This window comes from Tachypleus tridentatus, chromosome 11, assembly GCF_004210375.1.
Source record: "Tachypleus tridentatus isolate NWPU-2018 chromosome 11, ASM421037v1, whole genome shotgun sequence".
NCBI lineage: Eukaryota > Metazoa > Arthropoda > Merostomata > Xiphosura > Limulidae > Tachypleus > Tachypleus tridentatus.
The window spans coordinates 28,329,697-28,346,407 of NC_134835.1; the positions used below are offsets into that span (position 1 = coordinate 28,329,697).

The 16,711-nt window shown below is 35.7% G+C and overlaps 1 protein-coding gene across 1 annotated transcript in view; it reads left to right on the plus strand.

Moving 5' to 3' along the window:
• The first annotated feature begins 366 nt into the window (after window positions 1-366).
• The window catches only part of LOC143231831 (uncharacterized), a 65,159-nt gene continuing 48,814 nt past the window's right edge, over window positions 367-16,711 (plus strand). Inside the window, exon 1 of the mRNA XM_076466503.1 lies at window positions 367-1,741. Within this exon, the coding sequence (XP_076322618.1) occupies window positions 1,006-1,741 (736 nt within the window). The 5' untranslated portion in view covers window positions 367-1,005. The remainder of the gene's footprint in view (window positions 1,742-16,711) is intronic.

Genomic DNA, 16,711 nt, shown 5'->3' on the forward strand with positions numbered 1-16,711 from the left:
TGTGGCAATAAAGAAAGTCGGTATTTGTCTCTTGTGGTGACCATCTAGATATTAACATTTCCATCAGGTGAATGTATAATTAAGCTACATAGTTGATTAATCGATTGCAAGCAGTTTATTTGACACTTAGCACAATAATATGTACAGAATTATTCGTATAATGTAGAAAACACAACTTAAAAAGTTATTAATATAATATTAAATATAAGTAGTTATTTAGTATAAAAAATGCTGGAACAAATTTTAGTTTAATTACGAAATAACTTTCATTATTTTTTTCAGATAAACATTATGCAACTGTTACTTTTAATATACCTTGCAAACATAACACCAGACTGAGTCCCTCTGGCAGCTAGTTAAGTTAGGCCTAGCTCTCGTAAGCCAATCGCACGCCGTGAGTGAGGGCGGTGACGTGCTTCATGGCGGAGCTCACACTGTTCCCTTCGTTGCGAAGGTTTGTCAGTCATCGGTACTGTCGTCACTTCACTAGGCACAAGAGCTAAGCTCACATGTCCAAATGTACTGGCTCGATATTTTTGGTGCTGAAACACAAGACTGCTAGACTTCTACTTACGGTATCTTCAGATGATCCAAATAAAACCTACCAGGCTTAAAACTTACTGCTCTACGAGTTGCTATGGTTACAGGGGTCCTGCTTGAAATCTTCCCAACGTCTGAAGAAATGGAATAATCAAGAGAGGTCTTCTTTCTCCATCTGAAACTTTGCAGATCGGTAGCAAGAACGAATCCTCAACTAGAACACAACAGAAATGTAATTTGGAGAAACCTTGGCAGTCAATCTATCACCAACTCATACCAAACAACTAGAGGGCCGGCTCTGAGCGTCATTGGTCGGTATAACCACGTGATTCATTTAACTCGCATATTTCTGTCAACTGCTCTTGATGATTTACCATCCATTTATTTTCTGATTTATCTCCAAGTGCGACAGCTAATTTGTGGCTCATCCTTAAAAAGCGCTGGTCGCCGGATAGTGCACAAGTTATGAATTCTAATGTCGTGTATCCTAGCGTGTGTCACAAGGGTGAGACAGGAGGATACGGCGCTCAACACTACGGCTCCGACCTAGTCGCTCAGGTGTACTACGGTCAGCCCGCAGAGACTCTCTCCGGTGCCGGCAACCACTATATTAGCGGCGGCTTGGTTAGTTCATTTTCCGGTCCGGATCCACGTACTCCGCCATTACATGGAGATACAAACGGACATTTACCACACCCTATTATCAATGATACAAACGGACTCAGCTATACGAATCTCGACCACAGTTATGGCCAGCAGGGTCGTCTTAGTCACTCGCACTCCGGGGGAAGTCCCGGAATCCACCCAGCTTACAGTACGACAGGGGACATGAGTCCACGAGGTCCACCAGGGACATATGGCTACAGAAACCTGGATTATGGACATCCAGGCCACGAGGTGACTGGTCATCACGGCATCCATCGTCCTGCAGACCACACATCTATAAATCTAAACGATGGCTGCGGACCTCGACCAGTGTCCACGGTCACCGGTCTACCGACCGCCACCGCCTATTCCTACCTCGACCCAATAGCTCTTTCTCGCAGAAATGGCTTTGGATACCAGGAAGGATACGACTCGGTTATACGGGACAGCAGCCAGTCAAACGGTGCATTTCAGACCCACGCTCTGTCTACCCAACACACGGCACCCGTTCCCACCTACAAATGGATGCAAGTCAAAAGGAATTTGCCAAAACCGGGTGAGTATTCTTTATTTATATTGTAAACATAACGTGAACAACCAAAAGCTCGTGAGTTGCTGCAAGAAACTCCATGCAATACCTGTACTGAAGGGCAGACATCTCCCACTCCAAGTGTTCACGTGCTTTCCGTGTCTGCGGAAGCTATAAATCAGTTGTTCAAAACCATAGAAGCAAAAACCATCAAACACGAGAAATAATCACCATTTCTTTACAATAGATCTGAAAATAGTAACAGCTATTCCCACAGTAAACAGTCAAACCACTGGCCTAAGAAACACCTACTGTTAAATTAATTTAGCAACCGCACGCAGCTTGGAGTGGGTAATTTTTTAACAAGCGCCCCACAAACGGCAGCTACCTATGTGCGAAACTTGGGCCTTTCTCCCAACTGTCTTTACAACTCCGAACGTCACAGGTGGCCGGCCATAAATTTCGAATTATTCTTAAACTCAAACAACTATTCAACGAGACCATTTGTTAACCGAGAAAGAAATATATGTCCTAGCTCCATCTGAGTGTAGAACAAAACAGTTTCATCTACTTGTTTAACGCAAAATCTTTGTAACACCAAGTATATTGTCGACTTGACACGCATCACGTATGTACATTTATCCTCATTTTTTTAAATACGATAAAAATACGAAACGTTTTTTTTCTCGAGTTTGATTTCATTTAAATATTAGTAGCGTAAATCAATGGACACTAATAATAAGTTAAATAATAACTCGCACCAGTTGTTAACACAGTAAGTTTTATAATACTAACTCCGATATCTTATATGCTCAGATTTCAATCAGTTTTGCTCGGCACGGCCAGGTGGTTAAGGCATTCGACTCGTAATCCGAGGGTCGCAGGTTAGAATCCCTGTCACACCAAACATGCTCGCCCTTTCAGCTGTGGGGACGTTATAATGTGACAGTCAATCCCACTATTCGTTAATAAAAGAGTAGCCCAAGAGTTGGCGGTGGGTGGTGGTGACTAGCTGCCTTCCTTCTAGTCTTACACTGCTAATTTAGGGACGGCTAGCGCAGATAGCCCTCGTCTAGCTTTGCGTGAAATGCAAAACAAACCAAACCAATCAATCAGTTTTATAGTTGTAACCTTTGATAACAGGATTCGTTAGAAATAAATCATTTTACAATTAAAGAAGTCTTGATCAACGAAAAACTAGTCAGGTGAGACTAAACGCTGTAGAGATTAGACTGTCTCATCAAAGCAGCTACCATTCGTTTATAGAGTGGAGTTTCACATGATTAATTACCATAGTTAACATCTTGGCACAGTACGTTTGGTCGCAGTATTTCATTTACACTAATGAAATTGATTAATAGTTCCTGCTGACGTCGTCGCACAGCTGAAGAGGTGAAATGACGAATGCCTGCCTTACAATTACTGACCCCTGAGTGAATTTGATGAACGTGATATTTCGTCACCATATGATAATGGTAGACATTCGCTTCTGTGTATCGTGGAGCTAACTAATTCCAAAATTCATTGACCTCAATTTTCAGATCTCTTACGGCTTCGAATGTCTTATAATTAAGTATCGTGTAATGAAGCGAAAGAATAATTAGGTAGAATGAACTACAGAATCAGGACTATGGTTAATAATCTTCCAATACATGGTTCTCTCCCATCCTCACTCAAAGTGATTAATAGGCAACAACCGTGAAAATATAACAATTAGGTAAGATAATAACAAGTGATTACTGGTAGAAAAGTAGACCATAACAACAAATAATTTAGGAAGGGCTGTAGTTAAGTTAGTAAATTAACACGTTAAACATTTTTTTAATGGAAATACATAAATATTAAAGCATGTGTTATATTTCCTTACTGGTCGACCTAGAAATAACCATTTTATCTTACCATCAATAACAAAAGTCTTGATGTCTTACAAATGAAGTTCATCCACTATTTCAGTTCTAAGATTTCCAAATTGTATGCGTTAAAGAAAATTGAAAGTAGAAAATTCATTTTGTATATATATTTTAAAGCTACGAAAAAAAACCGGAATGAATACAGTTGGAAACATTACAACATACATACATATGTGTATATAATCAACCGACAAACATGACTACAACAACAGGCAAATCCAGAGGTGGGAGATCCATGACTTTATATAATATTTTCCTGCGATTTTGCTGCGCATTAGTGACGGTCATTAGTCATTAGGGTTATAAATTAATAAAAATTGTAACTTTACTAAGGCTTATACCCATTACTGATTGTCGCTAGTTATTAGGGTTATAAATTAATAAAGATTGTAACTTTACTAAGGCTTATACCCATTACTGATTGTCGCTAGTTATTAGGGTTATAAATTAATAAAAATTGTAACTTTACTAAGGCTTATACCCATTACTGATTGTCGCTAGTTATTAGGGTTATAAATTAATAAAGATTGTAACTTTACTAAGGCTTATACCCATTGCTGATTGTCGCTAGTTATTAGGGTTATAAATTAATAAAAATTGTAACTTTTCTACAGGTTTTACCCAGCATTTGGGGTCGTTAGTTGTTATTAAATGTATAAACTGAAGAAAGTATAACTATCTATTGGAGGTCGTTAGTTATTAAAGTTGCTTGTTGTTAAATACGCACTAGCGAACATTTATGTTTATTTCTAATGTAATTTTTCTTTAAGATGTAACTGGACTGTTTCTTCAGCGCTCTTGTACATTATAAATGTGGAATGTCTGTTATATATAATTTACTACTTATGCTTTGTAAATATCACGTGGTATCTAAAACGTTTTTTTTTTAATCATCACTTTTGTTTCTATTGTTTTGAAAACGTATTTTGAACGCTTGGCATGTACGTGATGTTACATGTATGAAATATTTTATGTTTTTGTTAAAGTCTATTATAACAAAGAATATATATATATATATATATTGTCAATATTTTTGTATGTTTTTAGCCAATTAGTTGTGCATAAATCTACACTTTTATAAACATTTAATTTATTCAGCTGGTAAGGGTTTACTGGGGAGAGAATGTGCAAATTTATGTGAATCTGCAAATGTTTCGAATATGGTACAGAACTAGCAAGAGAACACGTTTTGTGTTGTTGTTTTAAAGGGGTAGAGGTGCATATGATATGTGGACCTACCTTACGAATGTTTCGAATATAGTACAGAACTACCAAGAGAACACGTTTTGTGTTGTTGTTTTAAAGGGGTAGAGGTGCATATGATATGTGGACCTACCTTACGAATGTTTCGAATATAGTACAGAACTACCAAGAGAACACGTTTTGTGTTGTTGTTTTAAAGGGGTAGAGGTGCATATGGTATGTGGACCTACCTTACGAATGTTTCGAATATGGTACACAAATAGCAAGAGAACACGCTTTGTGTTGTTTTTTTAAAGGGGTAGAGGTGCATATGATATGTGGACCTACCTTACGAATGTTTCGAATATGGTACAGAACCAGCAAGAGAACACATTTTGTGTTGTTGTTTTAAAGGGGTAGAGGTGCATATGATATGTGGACCTACCTTACGAATGTTTCGAATATGGTACACAAATAGCAAGAGAACACGCTTTGTGTTGTTTTTTTAAAGGGGTAGAGGTGCATATGATATGTGGACCTACCTTACGAATGTTTCGAATATGGTGTGTAAAAATAAAGTGAATCATTTCTCTTTTCTTAACTGTGTTTAAAATATTCCGCACTGAACGACCACATCCTCAGTAGTTCTGACAGCTTTGTGCAGCGTGACTCACGCTCACTGTTCGCCTTTTGTGTTTTTAGGTCTGTAACGATTAAACCTAGTGCATAATGGTTTAGTGAAAATATGTTCTACAGAACACCACACAGACTTTAGTACTATTGATTCACGGGTATTCTGGTTCAACTTTAAACCATTTATCAGGTACACATAACGTCTCTAAGTGATCTTCCTGAAAGAGTACATCATTAACAATACCACACGTTACCTCTTCTACCTAATTAACTAATATCGATTCATTGCTTGCCTGGTTTTTCGATAGAACCTTAATCTACATCATCGAGATGTTTGTTGTTGTTGTTTTATTTGTGTATCGTTGCAAGCGTTACGTCATACAATTTTAATGGATATGGACTATCAAACTTTTGTGCGGATGGCGAGAACAATAGAGAATGGACAGTTAAAATCGAGTGGAGTTGGAACCTTATTTATGTACTAACAGTCTTCCAATCACGTAACTGTACAGCATATATATATATATACATATTTATTTATCTAGTGTATAGTGTTCTTAAACAAACCGTCACTTATAAAATTGTATGTATTTTTTTTTTCGTTTATCCACACCAGATCTTTTATAATCCAGCATTTTGAAGAAAGTTTGTTACAGCTCATGCGAAACGAACGTGCGTGACTACAGTCTCAGCCTATCCCACAATTGCTGTATTCGTATTTCACTTGATACGTATGTACTTACGAATTTGGATCTATATATCATTATTTTCTACCGTATCAGACGTTGGTTATTTGTTTTCCTTGTCTTTACAGATTTGAGGTGTCAGTATCAAACCACGCAATGTTCCAAGTATTCTAACGTTATCAGACAACCAGGTATTGTGAATGTAAACATACTTACATTATTTTAATTTATTAACATTAAAAAATCATGTATATATACATATACATACATACATGGATGCAAAGGTAAATAAAGGTAATTATACGTGGATACACACACACACACATACATTTAAATATACGTGAATACGATACATACATGCGTACATATATATATATAGACACTTCTAAACAGATATAAACATTCACATATTATGCTGTAACTCCTATGATTTACAGAGAGAGGCAATAGAGTACAAAACGCCCGAATATGTAATACAACCGCTTTTCTCAACTTATGTTCTAGCATAAGGAAAAATAGTGGAAAACGACATAAACTGGTTCGTTTTGTAAGGCATTCAGGAGCTATTTCTCAACTTCAGAATAAACCGGATGGAGCCAGTCACCGCCTATATCTTATTTTTTCACTGCACTTAAGCTATTTTACGTTTTTATATGTGATTTTCATGGATCGCATATACATTCATCCTTCAGCTGAAGGGTAACAATTGTTTGAAATGTAGTTTTTCTCCATAATGTGATAATAAGGTCGTTTTGTTCACGGCAGTAAACTTGCAGCCTTAATGATACTAATATGTCTTACTGCAGTCGTCTGTCACTATAATTATAGAAGTTAAACATAATGCTCTCTGTAATCTGTATATATATACACACTTGCGCGCGTGAAGCCCAGGTATGTGAAATGGTGCGCTAAGTTTTTTTATAATCACACCCAATTTGTTTCACAATAAAGTGATATGTTTCATAAACATGGAATCAATTATGAATCGCAAAAAAAACCAACGCGTAACGTATTGTAATGACAAACAACGTGGTTTTAGAAACTGTGTGAAGGAGAGGACACGTGTTGTAGACAATAGACGTTCTCTTAGGGCTTATTTCAACTTCGAAGATGATGTTTCTTGTTTTGGTAAACACTGCAGTTTTCTATAAATATAAGAGAGCGTATCTTAGTGAAATAAACTTATTGCTTGTTTCAGATTAAAATCACATGGGGATATCTTATGCGTCCACTACGGGAATCGAACTCCGTATTTTAGCGTTGCAAGTTCATAAACTTACCGCTGTCCCACCAAAGGACTTTCGCAACCTACCTTTTTAGTTTATCGTTTGCTATTGACGTTTCGGTCTGTACTTACACGAATAATTAATAATGATAACATCATAATTGTAGAAACAAGAAAACACCTCGTGCTTTTAAGCGGTTTCGTGACGTTTCTGTAAACAAATGTATTACATATTAATCTGTATGAGATAGTACCACAGACACGTTATCTTGCTATCTGTTTCTGTAAACAAATATATTACATATTAATCTGTATGAGATAGTACCACGGACACTTTATCTTGCTATCTCATTACACGCTTCGGAGCACGTGTTCTGTGCACATATCTCTGTTAGGGATTAAATATATATATATATATCTATACACGTAAACTACGTCTATTATCTTTTTGTCTCTTTAAAACAGCACTATTAAAAGGTAAATCCGCTAGGGAAACATTCATAACATTATTCGCGTGTTTCTACAGTATTTCATTAGTAAAGTTAATGATTTAGTGTTGTCCATTTCTCGTATTTCTGTACTATGCAAATACTGTACAGTCACTAAACGTATTCCATTTCAATGAATTTTGCCAGGTCTATCAATTTATAACTTATTTTTTCTGTTTTTTAAACCAAACAAATTTCACTATCATACACGTTCCCAGGCTTATTTCCTTTGTTAAGGTTAATAGTATATCCATTAATATACCATCTAATTTACCTCTATCTTGAAATCAGTATTTAGTTATCAGTTTGCTATTTAACTTATCTCCTCATATTAACGTTAATAATAAATATCCATCAAAAATTTATCTAATTAATTTTCTTGTATTAAAATTAATACTAATCTATTGAAATGTTAATTAATTTTACCTCGTATTTAAACAAACATTATTGGTTATTAAGAGCTCACCTAATCTATCTGCTTATATAAAAGCTAACATAACATGTGGTGAGACTTCTATCTTGCCCCCCAGTGGCTCATCGGTATGTCTACGGACTTACAACGCTAAAAACCGGGTTTCGATACCCGTGGTGGGCAGAGCACAGATAGCCCATTGTGTAGCTTTGTGCTTAATTCAAAACAAAAACAACAACAACGACTTCTATCTCATCGTTATAGAGATATTGACAGCTAAATACTAAAACGTTGTAAAAAGAAAATTGTTCGGATATTAAATTAATTAATTTTAGACTATTCTCCCTTAATTATAGCGTTACCTTTTAATTAATTGTAATAATTCTTTACTTTGTAATCTTATTACAAATCAAACTTATATATAGATACTTTCGATAAATTAATGACAGTAATTGCTTTTGGCTCGCTGTCAAATTCTGTCGCTCTTATTGGTACAGAACAAAGTATTATTAAACATTTTGTCCAATCATCGCTTAGATCCAGAGTATACATTTTGGCCTTCTTTGTACAATACATACTAATTAATTTACATAAAACAAAACTGTAAACTTACTATATATCTCGTGTTTTCTGTTCTATAATTATAATAATCTAATAAAGAACATGAAATTTTGCTTGAGGGTAAATTGGTCAGTTTTATTGATGTTGGTCAACATTTAACGTTATATCAAATGTGCAAATACTAAACAAATGTGTTTTTCGTTAAACATGTAATTCAAAAAGAAAATTTACTTCTTATTACATTTAAAAAAGTAAGATTAGCAATCATTTGTGTTAATATAATTTTTTTCATGGCTTTACTGGTATATAACTAAAACTACAGTTATTTCTTATTTTAACATGGCATGCAATGTTTTTTTATCTTCTACATTAGATAAATTAGAGTCTGTATGTCACGAAGTCGATTTACTTTATCACGCAGAGGAAAAGTTGGTGAACCCTTGCATAGATAGTTTATTTATTACTGATTCGAATAAGTCATCTACTGTGTTTTACAAACAATCAGAAAGTAGCAAAACTTGTTTGTAGAACCCAACGGCTTAACACTGTTGTTTCCAGACTACAATTTAGTACCTTACACTGTTGTTTTCAGACCACAACAGTTTTGTACCTTACATTATTGTTTCCAGGCTGGTACGATTTAGTAGCTTACAATGTTGTTTCCAGACTACAACGATTTAACACTTTCAATGTTGTTTCCAGACTGCAACAACTTAATACTTTCAATGTTGTTTCCAGACAACAACAATTTAGTACCTTACACTGAGGGTACCTTCAGTGAGTGCAATACACACATAATAATTATATAGTAAATAAAGCTGACCTTTATTTGACTGTTAAATATACTTATTGCTGCATTATATTAACAAATATTTTTATTCTAAAGTGTATACAGATGTATTTTCTTGTATGTTTACTGGTAAGTGACAGACAGGAACCAATAACTTACACTACACCAGTTTAACTAATTTTATTTAAAAGTATTCAAGTTATAAAAAAACATATTGATATCTGTTGTACGTTCTACTGTGTATGGTAAAAACTCCATATAAAATCATGACATTCCAATTATAATACATTTTACAGTGTTCAGTAAACACAAGTACTTATTTTCATGTATTAGGCATTTTTGACTAAAATTCGATATTCAGTAGATTTACCGGGTGTATGTTTTTTTTCTGAACAAACTTCAAGTGAAATACGATATTTTTTACCATGTAAATAAACCTGGAGAAAAAGGACTTTCTTGTAATAAAGGCCTGGGCATGGCCTGGTGGTTAGGCTAAAGATATTATTACTTAAAGGATGGCCTGATATCAGGTGCTTATAACAAAGATATTATTACTTAAAGGATGACCTGATATCAGGTGCTTATAACAAAGATATTATTACTTAAAGGATGACCTGATATCAGGTGCTTATAACAAAGATATTATTACTTAAAGGATGGCCTGATATCAGATGCTTATAACAACGATATTTTAAAGATCTCATTCTGCATTTGTAGTTACTTTTGTCATCCATCATGGTGGATGTGGTGGTCATGATTATACACTACTGCTTGACACTTCCTGTGTTTCCATTGTAACAAGCTTCAGCTAAGAAGAGCAAAGTCAGTCTCAGACGAGAAATCTTCATTAACTTTCCTCGGATATTCCACTGTAATTGGACATCGGTTTCCAAAACATGTTCATACAGACCAAAAGAATAACAAAACAAAAATATTGGGGCTGTATTGGAGGACTTTTACTGGTGTGTTGTCGAATGGGATTGGTGTGGTACTAGTGTAACCAGCTAATGATTGCGAAGTATCACTATAAACTTATCAACTTGTAGCTCGTGAGCCTGTACCAATTTTGATTCGTTGTTTGATGTACACACCTCCTTTGCAATTTATTTTAGAATCCTAAACCTACTTTTGTAACCATGACTTTCAACTTGTGGATGAGGGCGTTGTTTCAAAGCTTGTTGCTTTCCTAAACGCTCTTCTGTGTCAAGGTGTTACAGGTTATAAGGAAGACCCTCCCCCTTTATTTAAAGGGTATTTCTTTTGACTCCAAACTATTTAGATATCTTACTACACAACATCTTTCTTGGTCTCTAGTCATTAGTTTATAGTTGTTTACTGTAACGTCATTTGAATTAATCACGAACCATGTGTGTGTTAAAAGCTTCTTCCGTGACACCTTAATTCACAGAAATACGAATAAACACTACTATACTAGCATTGTCGTACTGCAAGAGACTGTGTTCCAAACATTGCGTTCTGGAATAATTGTCTGTTTGTTTTTGAATTTCGCGAAAAGCTACTCGAGGGCTATTTGCGCTAGCCTTCCCTAATTTAGCAGTGTAAGACTAGAGGGAATGCAGCTAGTCATCACCACCCACCGCCAACTCTTAGGTTACTCTTTTACCAACGAATAGTGGGATTGACCCTCAAATTATAACGCCCCCACGGCTGAAAGTGCAAGCATGTTTGGTGTGACGGGGATTCGAACCCGCGACCCTCAGATTACGAGTTGAACGCCTTAGCCCACCTGGCCATACCGGGCAGGTCTGGAATAAAGGAAGTGTTCTGGAATGCTTTTGCCGTTCCTAGTTAATGTATTCACAAACCACTAGAATTAATATTCATGAATGTTATTCATACAATAAACGGGAAGGATATACTAATATTTATTGAAACAACTTCTCGGTCGAATATACGTATAGCAACCCAGTGATTGGTCGCACAATCTATATATAAAATCTTATAACAGAGAACATGACTAGTCGTTGGTACCTCGTTTTTTATATGAATAAGGTTTTCAAACATTCAACATTAAATCACGGATTCACTCAGTCATTTTGACAAATGAATTTAAAATTGCTTTAATATTTTATCAAATCTCTCTTTGACCCTCATTTTTGTAACTTGCCTGTTAGCAGTTATTACTTAAGGAAACGTCAGGGGCTCATTTACAGCTTTATAATAACAATTTTTTAACCAACCCCCTTTAAATATATGTCGAAGTAGCTTTTATCGTGCGCTCTCTTTCTCTGTGCTTTCCCTTGGGGTTACAACATCCTTTTTTTTTTTTATCCTCACGTGTCTTACTCCCATTGTTGTTTGGAAACGCATCTCTTATATGATTAGACTAGGGATAGATCAGCATGAATTATATCAAATATTTGCCATAGTTTAAATGATGTCGAGTATTAAAATAGCCACTAAGAATACCTGAAACTTCGACTAACTTACTGACAGTGTCACATATAGTCATGTTGACAATGACTATTAGCCAATAAGGATACCTGAAACTTCGACATACTTACTGACACTGTCACATGTAGTCATGTTAACAATGACTATTAGTCAATAAGAATACCTGAAACTTCGACTAACTTACTGACAGTGTCACATATAGTCATGTTGACAATGACTATTAGCCAATAAGGATACCTGAAACTTCGACATACTTACTGACACTGTCACATGTAGTCATGTTAACAATGACTATTAGTCAATAAGAATACCTGAAACTTCGACATACTTACTGACACTGTCACATGTAGTCATGTTAACAATGACTATTAGTCAATAAGAATACCTGAAACTTCGACATACTTACTGACACTCTCACATGTAGTCATGTTGACAATGACTATTAGCCAATAAGAAGACCTGAAACCTCGACAGACGTACTGACACTCTCACATGTAGTCATGTTGACAATGACTATTAGCCAATAAGAATACCTGAAATTTCGACATACTTACTGACACTATCACATGTAGTCATGTTGACAATGACTATTAGCCAATAAGAATACCTGAAACTTCGACATACTTACTGACACTGTCGCATGTAGTCATGTTGACAATGACTATTAGCTAATAAGAATACCTGAAACTTCGACATACTTACTGACACTACCACACGTAGTCATGTTAACAATGACTATTAGCCAATAAGAATACCTGAAACTTCGACATACTTACTGACACTGTCACATGTAGTCATGTTGACAATGACTCTTAGCCAATAAGAATACCTGAAACTTCGACATACTTACTGACACTACCACATGTAGTCATGTTAACAATGACTATTAGCCAATAAGAATACCTGAAACTTCGACAGACTTACTGACACTCTCACATGTAGTCATGTTGACAATGACTATTAGCCAATAAGAATACCTGAAACTTCGACATACTTACTGACACTGTCACATGTAGTCATGTTAACAATGACTATTAGTCAATAAGAATACCTGAAACTTCGACATACTTACTGACACTGTCACATGTAGTCATGTTAACAATGACTATTAGTCAATAAGAATATCTGAAACTTCGACATACTTACTGACACTCTCACATGTAGTCATGTTGACAATGACTATTAGCCAATAAGAAGACCTGAAACCTCGACAGACGTACTGACACTCTCACATGTAGTCATGTTGACAATGACTATTAGCCAATAAGAATACCTGAAATTTCGACATACTTACTGACACTATCACATGTAGTCATGTTGACAATGACTATTAGCCAATAAGAATACCTGAAACTTCGACATACTTACTGACACTGTCGCATGTAGTCATGTTGACAATGACTATTAGCTAATAAGAATACCTGAAACTTCGACATACTTACTGACACTACCACATGTAGTCATGTTAACAATGACTATTAGCCAATAAGAATACCTGAAACTTCGACATACTTACTGACACTGTCACATGTAGTCATGTTGACAATGACTCTTAGCCAATAAGAATACCTGAAACTTCGACATACTTACTGACACTACCACATGTAGTCATGTTAACAATGACTATTAGCCAATAAGAATACCTGAAACTTCGACAGACTTACTGACACTCTCACATGTAGTCATGTTGACAATGACTATTAGCCAATAAGAATACCTGAAACTTCGACAGACGTACTGACACTGTCACATGTAGTCATGTTGACAATGACTATTAGCCAATAAGAATTCCTGAAACTTCGACATACTTACTGACACTGTCACATGTAGTCATGTTGACAATGACTATTACTCAATAAGAATACCTGAAACTTCGACATACTTACTGACACTGTCGCATGTAGTCATGTTAACAATGACTATTAGCCAATAAGAATACCTGAAACTTCGACAGACTTACTGACACTCTCACATGTAGTCATGTTGACAATGACTATTAGCCAATAAGAATTCCTGAAACTTCGACATACTTACTGACACTGTCACATGTAGTCATGTTGACAATGACTATTAGACAATAAGAATACCTGAAACTTCGACATACTTACTGACACTGTCACATGTAGTCATGTTGACAATGACTATTAGACAATAAGAATACCTGAAACTTCGACATACTTACTGACACTGTCACATGTAGTCATGTTAACAATGACTATTAGTCAATAAGAATACCTGAAACTTCTACATACTTACTGACACTCTCACATGTAGTCATGTTGACAATGACTATTAGCCAATAAGAAGACCTGAAACCTCGACAGACGTACTGACACTCTCACATGTAGTCATGTTGACAATGACTATTAGCCAATAAGAATACCTGAAATTTCGACATACTTACTGACACTATCACATGTAGTCATGTTGACAATGACTATTAGCCAATAAGAATACCTGAAACTTCGACATACTTACTGACACTGTCGCATGTAGTCATGTTGACAATGACTATTAGCTAATGAGAATACCTGAAACTTCGACATACTTACTGACACTACCACATGTAGTCATGTTAACAATGACTATTAGCCAATAAGAATACCTGAAACTTCGACATACTTACTGACACTGTCACATGTAGTCATGTTGACAATGACTCTTAGCCAATAAGAATACCTGAAACTTCGACATACTTACTGACACTACCACATGTAGTCATGTTAACAATGACTATTAGCCAATAAGAATACCTGAAACTTCGACAGACTTACTGACACTCTCACATGTAGTCATGTTGACAATGACTATTAGCCAATAAGAATACCTGAAACTTCGACATACTTACTGACACTCTCACATGTAGTCATGTTAACAATGACTATTAGTCAATAAGAATACCTGAAACTTCGACATACTTACTGACACTGTCACATGTAGTCATGTTAACAATGACTATTAGTCAATAAGAATACCTGAAACTTCGACATACTTACTGACACTCTCACATGTAGTCATGTTGACAATGACTATTAGCCAATAAGAAGACCTGAAACCTCGACAGACGTACTGACACTCTCACATGTAGTCATGTTGACAATGACTATTAGCCAATAAGAATACCTGAAATTTCGACATACTTACTGACACTATCACATGTAGTCATGTTGACAATGACTATTAGCCAATAAGAATACCTGAAACTTCGACATACTTACTGACACTGTCGCATGTAGTCATGTTGACAATGACTATTAGCTAATAAGAATACCTGAAACTTCGACATACTTACTGACACTACCACATGTAGTCATGTTAACAATGACTATTAGCCAATAAGAATACCTGAAACTTCGACATACTTACTGACACTGTCACATGTAGTCATGTTGACAATGACTCTTAGCCAATAAGAATACCTGAAACTTCGACATACTTACTGACACTACCACATGTAGTCATGTTGACAATGACTATTAGCCAATAAGAATACCTGAAACTTCGACAGACGTACTGACACTGTCACATGTAGTCATGTTGACAATGACTATTAGCCAATAAGAATTCCTGAAACTTCGACATACTTACTGACACTGTCACATGTAGTCATGTTGACAATGACTATTACTCAATAAGAATACCTGAAACTTCGACATACTTACTGACACTGTCGCATGTAGTCATGTTAACAATGACTATTAGCCAATAAGAATACCTGAAACTTCGACATACTTACTGACACTGTCACATGTAGTCATGTTAACAATGACTATTAGTCAATAAGAATACCTGAAACTTCTACATACTTACTGACACTCTCACATGTAGTCATGTTGACATTGACTATTAGCCAATAAGAAGACCTGAAACCTCGACATACTTACTGACACTGTCACATGTAGTCATGTTGACAATGACTATTAGACAATAAGAATACCTGAAATTTCGACATACTTACTGACACTATCACATGTAGTCATGTTGACAATGACTATTAGCCAATAAGAATACCTGAAACTTCGACATACTTACTGACACTGTCGCATGTAGTCATGTTGACAATGACTATTAGCTAATAAGAATACCTGAAACTTCGACATACTTACTGACACTACCACATGTAGTCATGTTAACAATGACTATTAGCCAATAAGAATACCTGAAACTTCGACATACTTACTGACACTGTCACATGTAGTCATGTTGACAATGACTCTTAGCCAATAAGAATACCTGAAACTTCGACATACTTACTGACACTACCACATGTAGTCATGTTAACAATGACTATTAGCCAATAAGAATACCTGAAACTTCGACAGACTTACTGACACTCTCACATGTAGTCATGTTGACAATGACTATTAGCCAATAAGAATACCTGAAACTTCGACATACTTACTGACACTGTCACATGTAGTCATGTTAACAATGACTATTAGTCAATAAGAATACCTGAAACTTCGACATACTTACTGACACTGTCACATGTAGTCATGTTAACAATGACTATTAGTCAATAAGAATACCTGAAACTTCGACATACTTACTGACACTCTCACATGTAGTCATGTTGACAATGACTATTAGCCAATAAGAAGACCTGAAACCTCGACAGACGTACTGACACTCTCACATGTAGTCATGTTGACAATGACTATTAGCCAATAAGAATACCTGAAATTTCGACATACT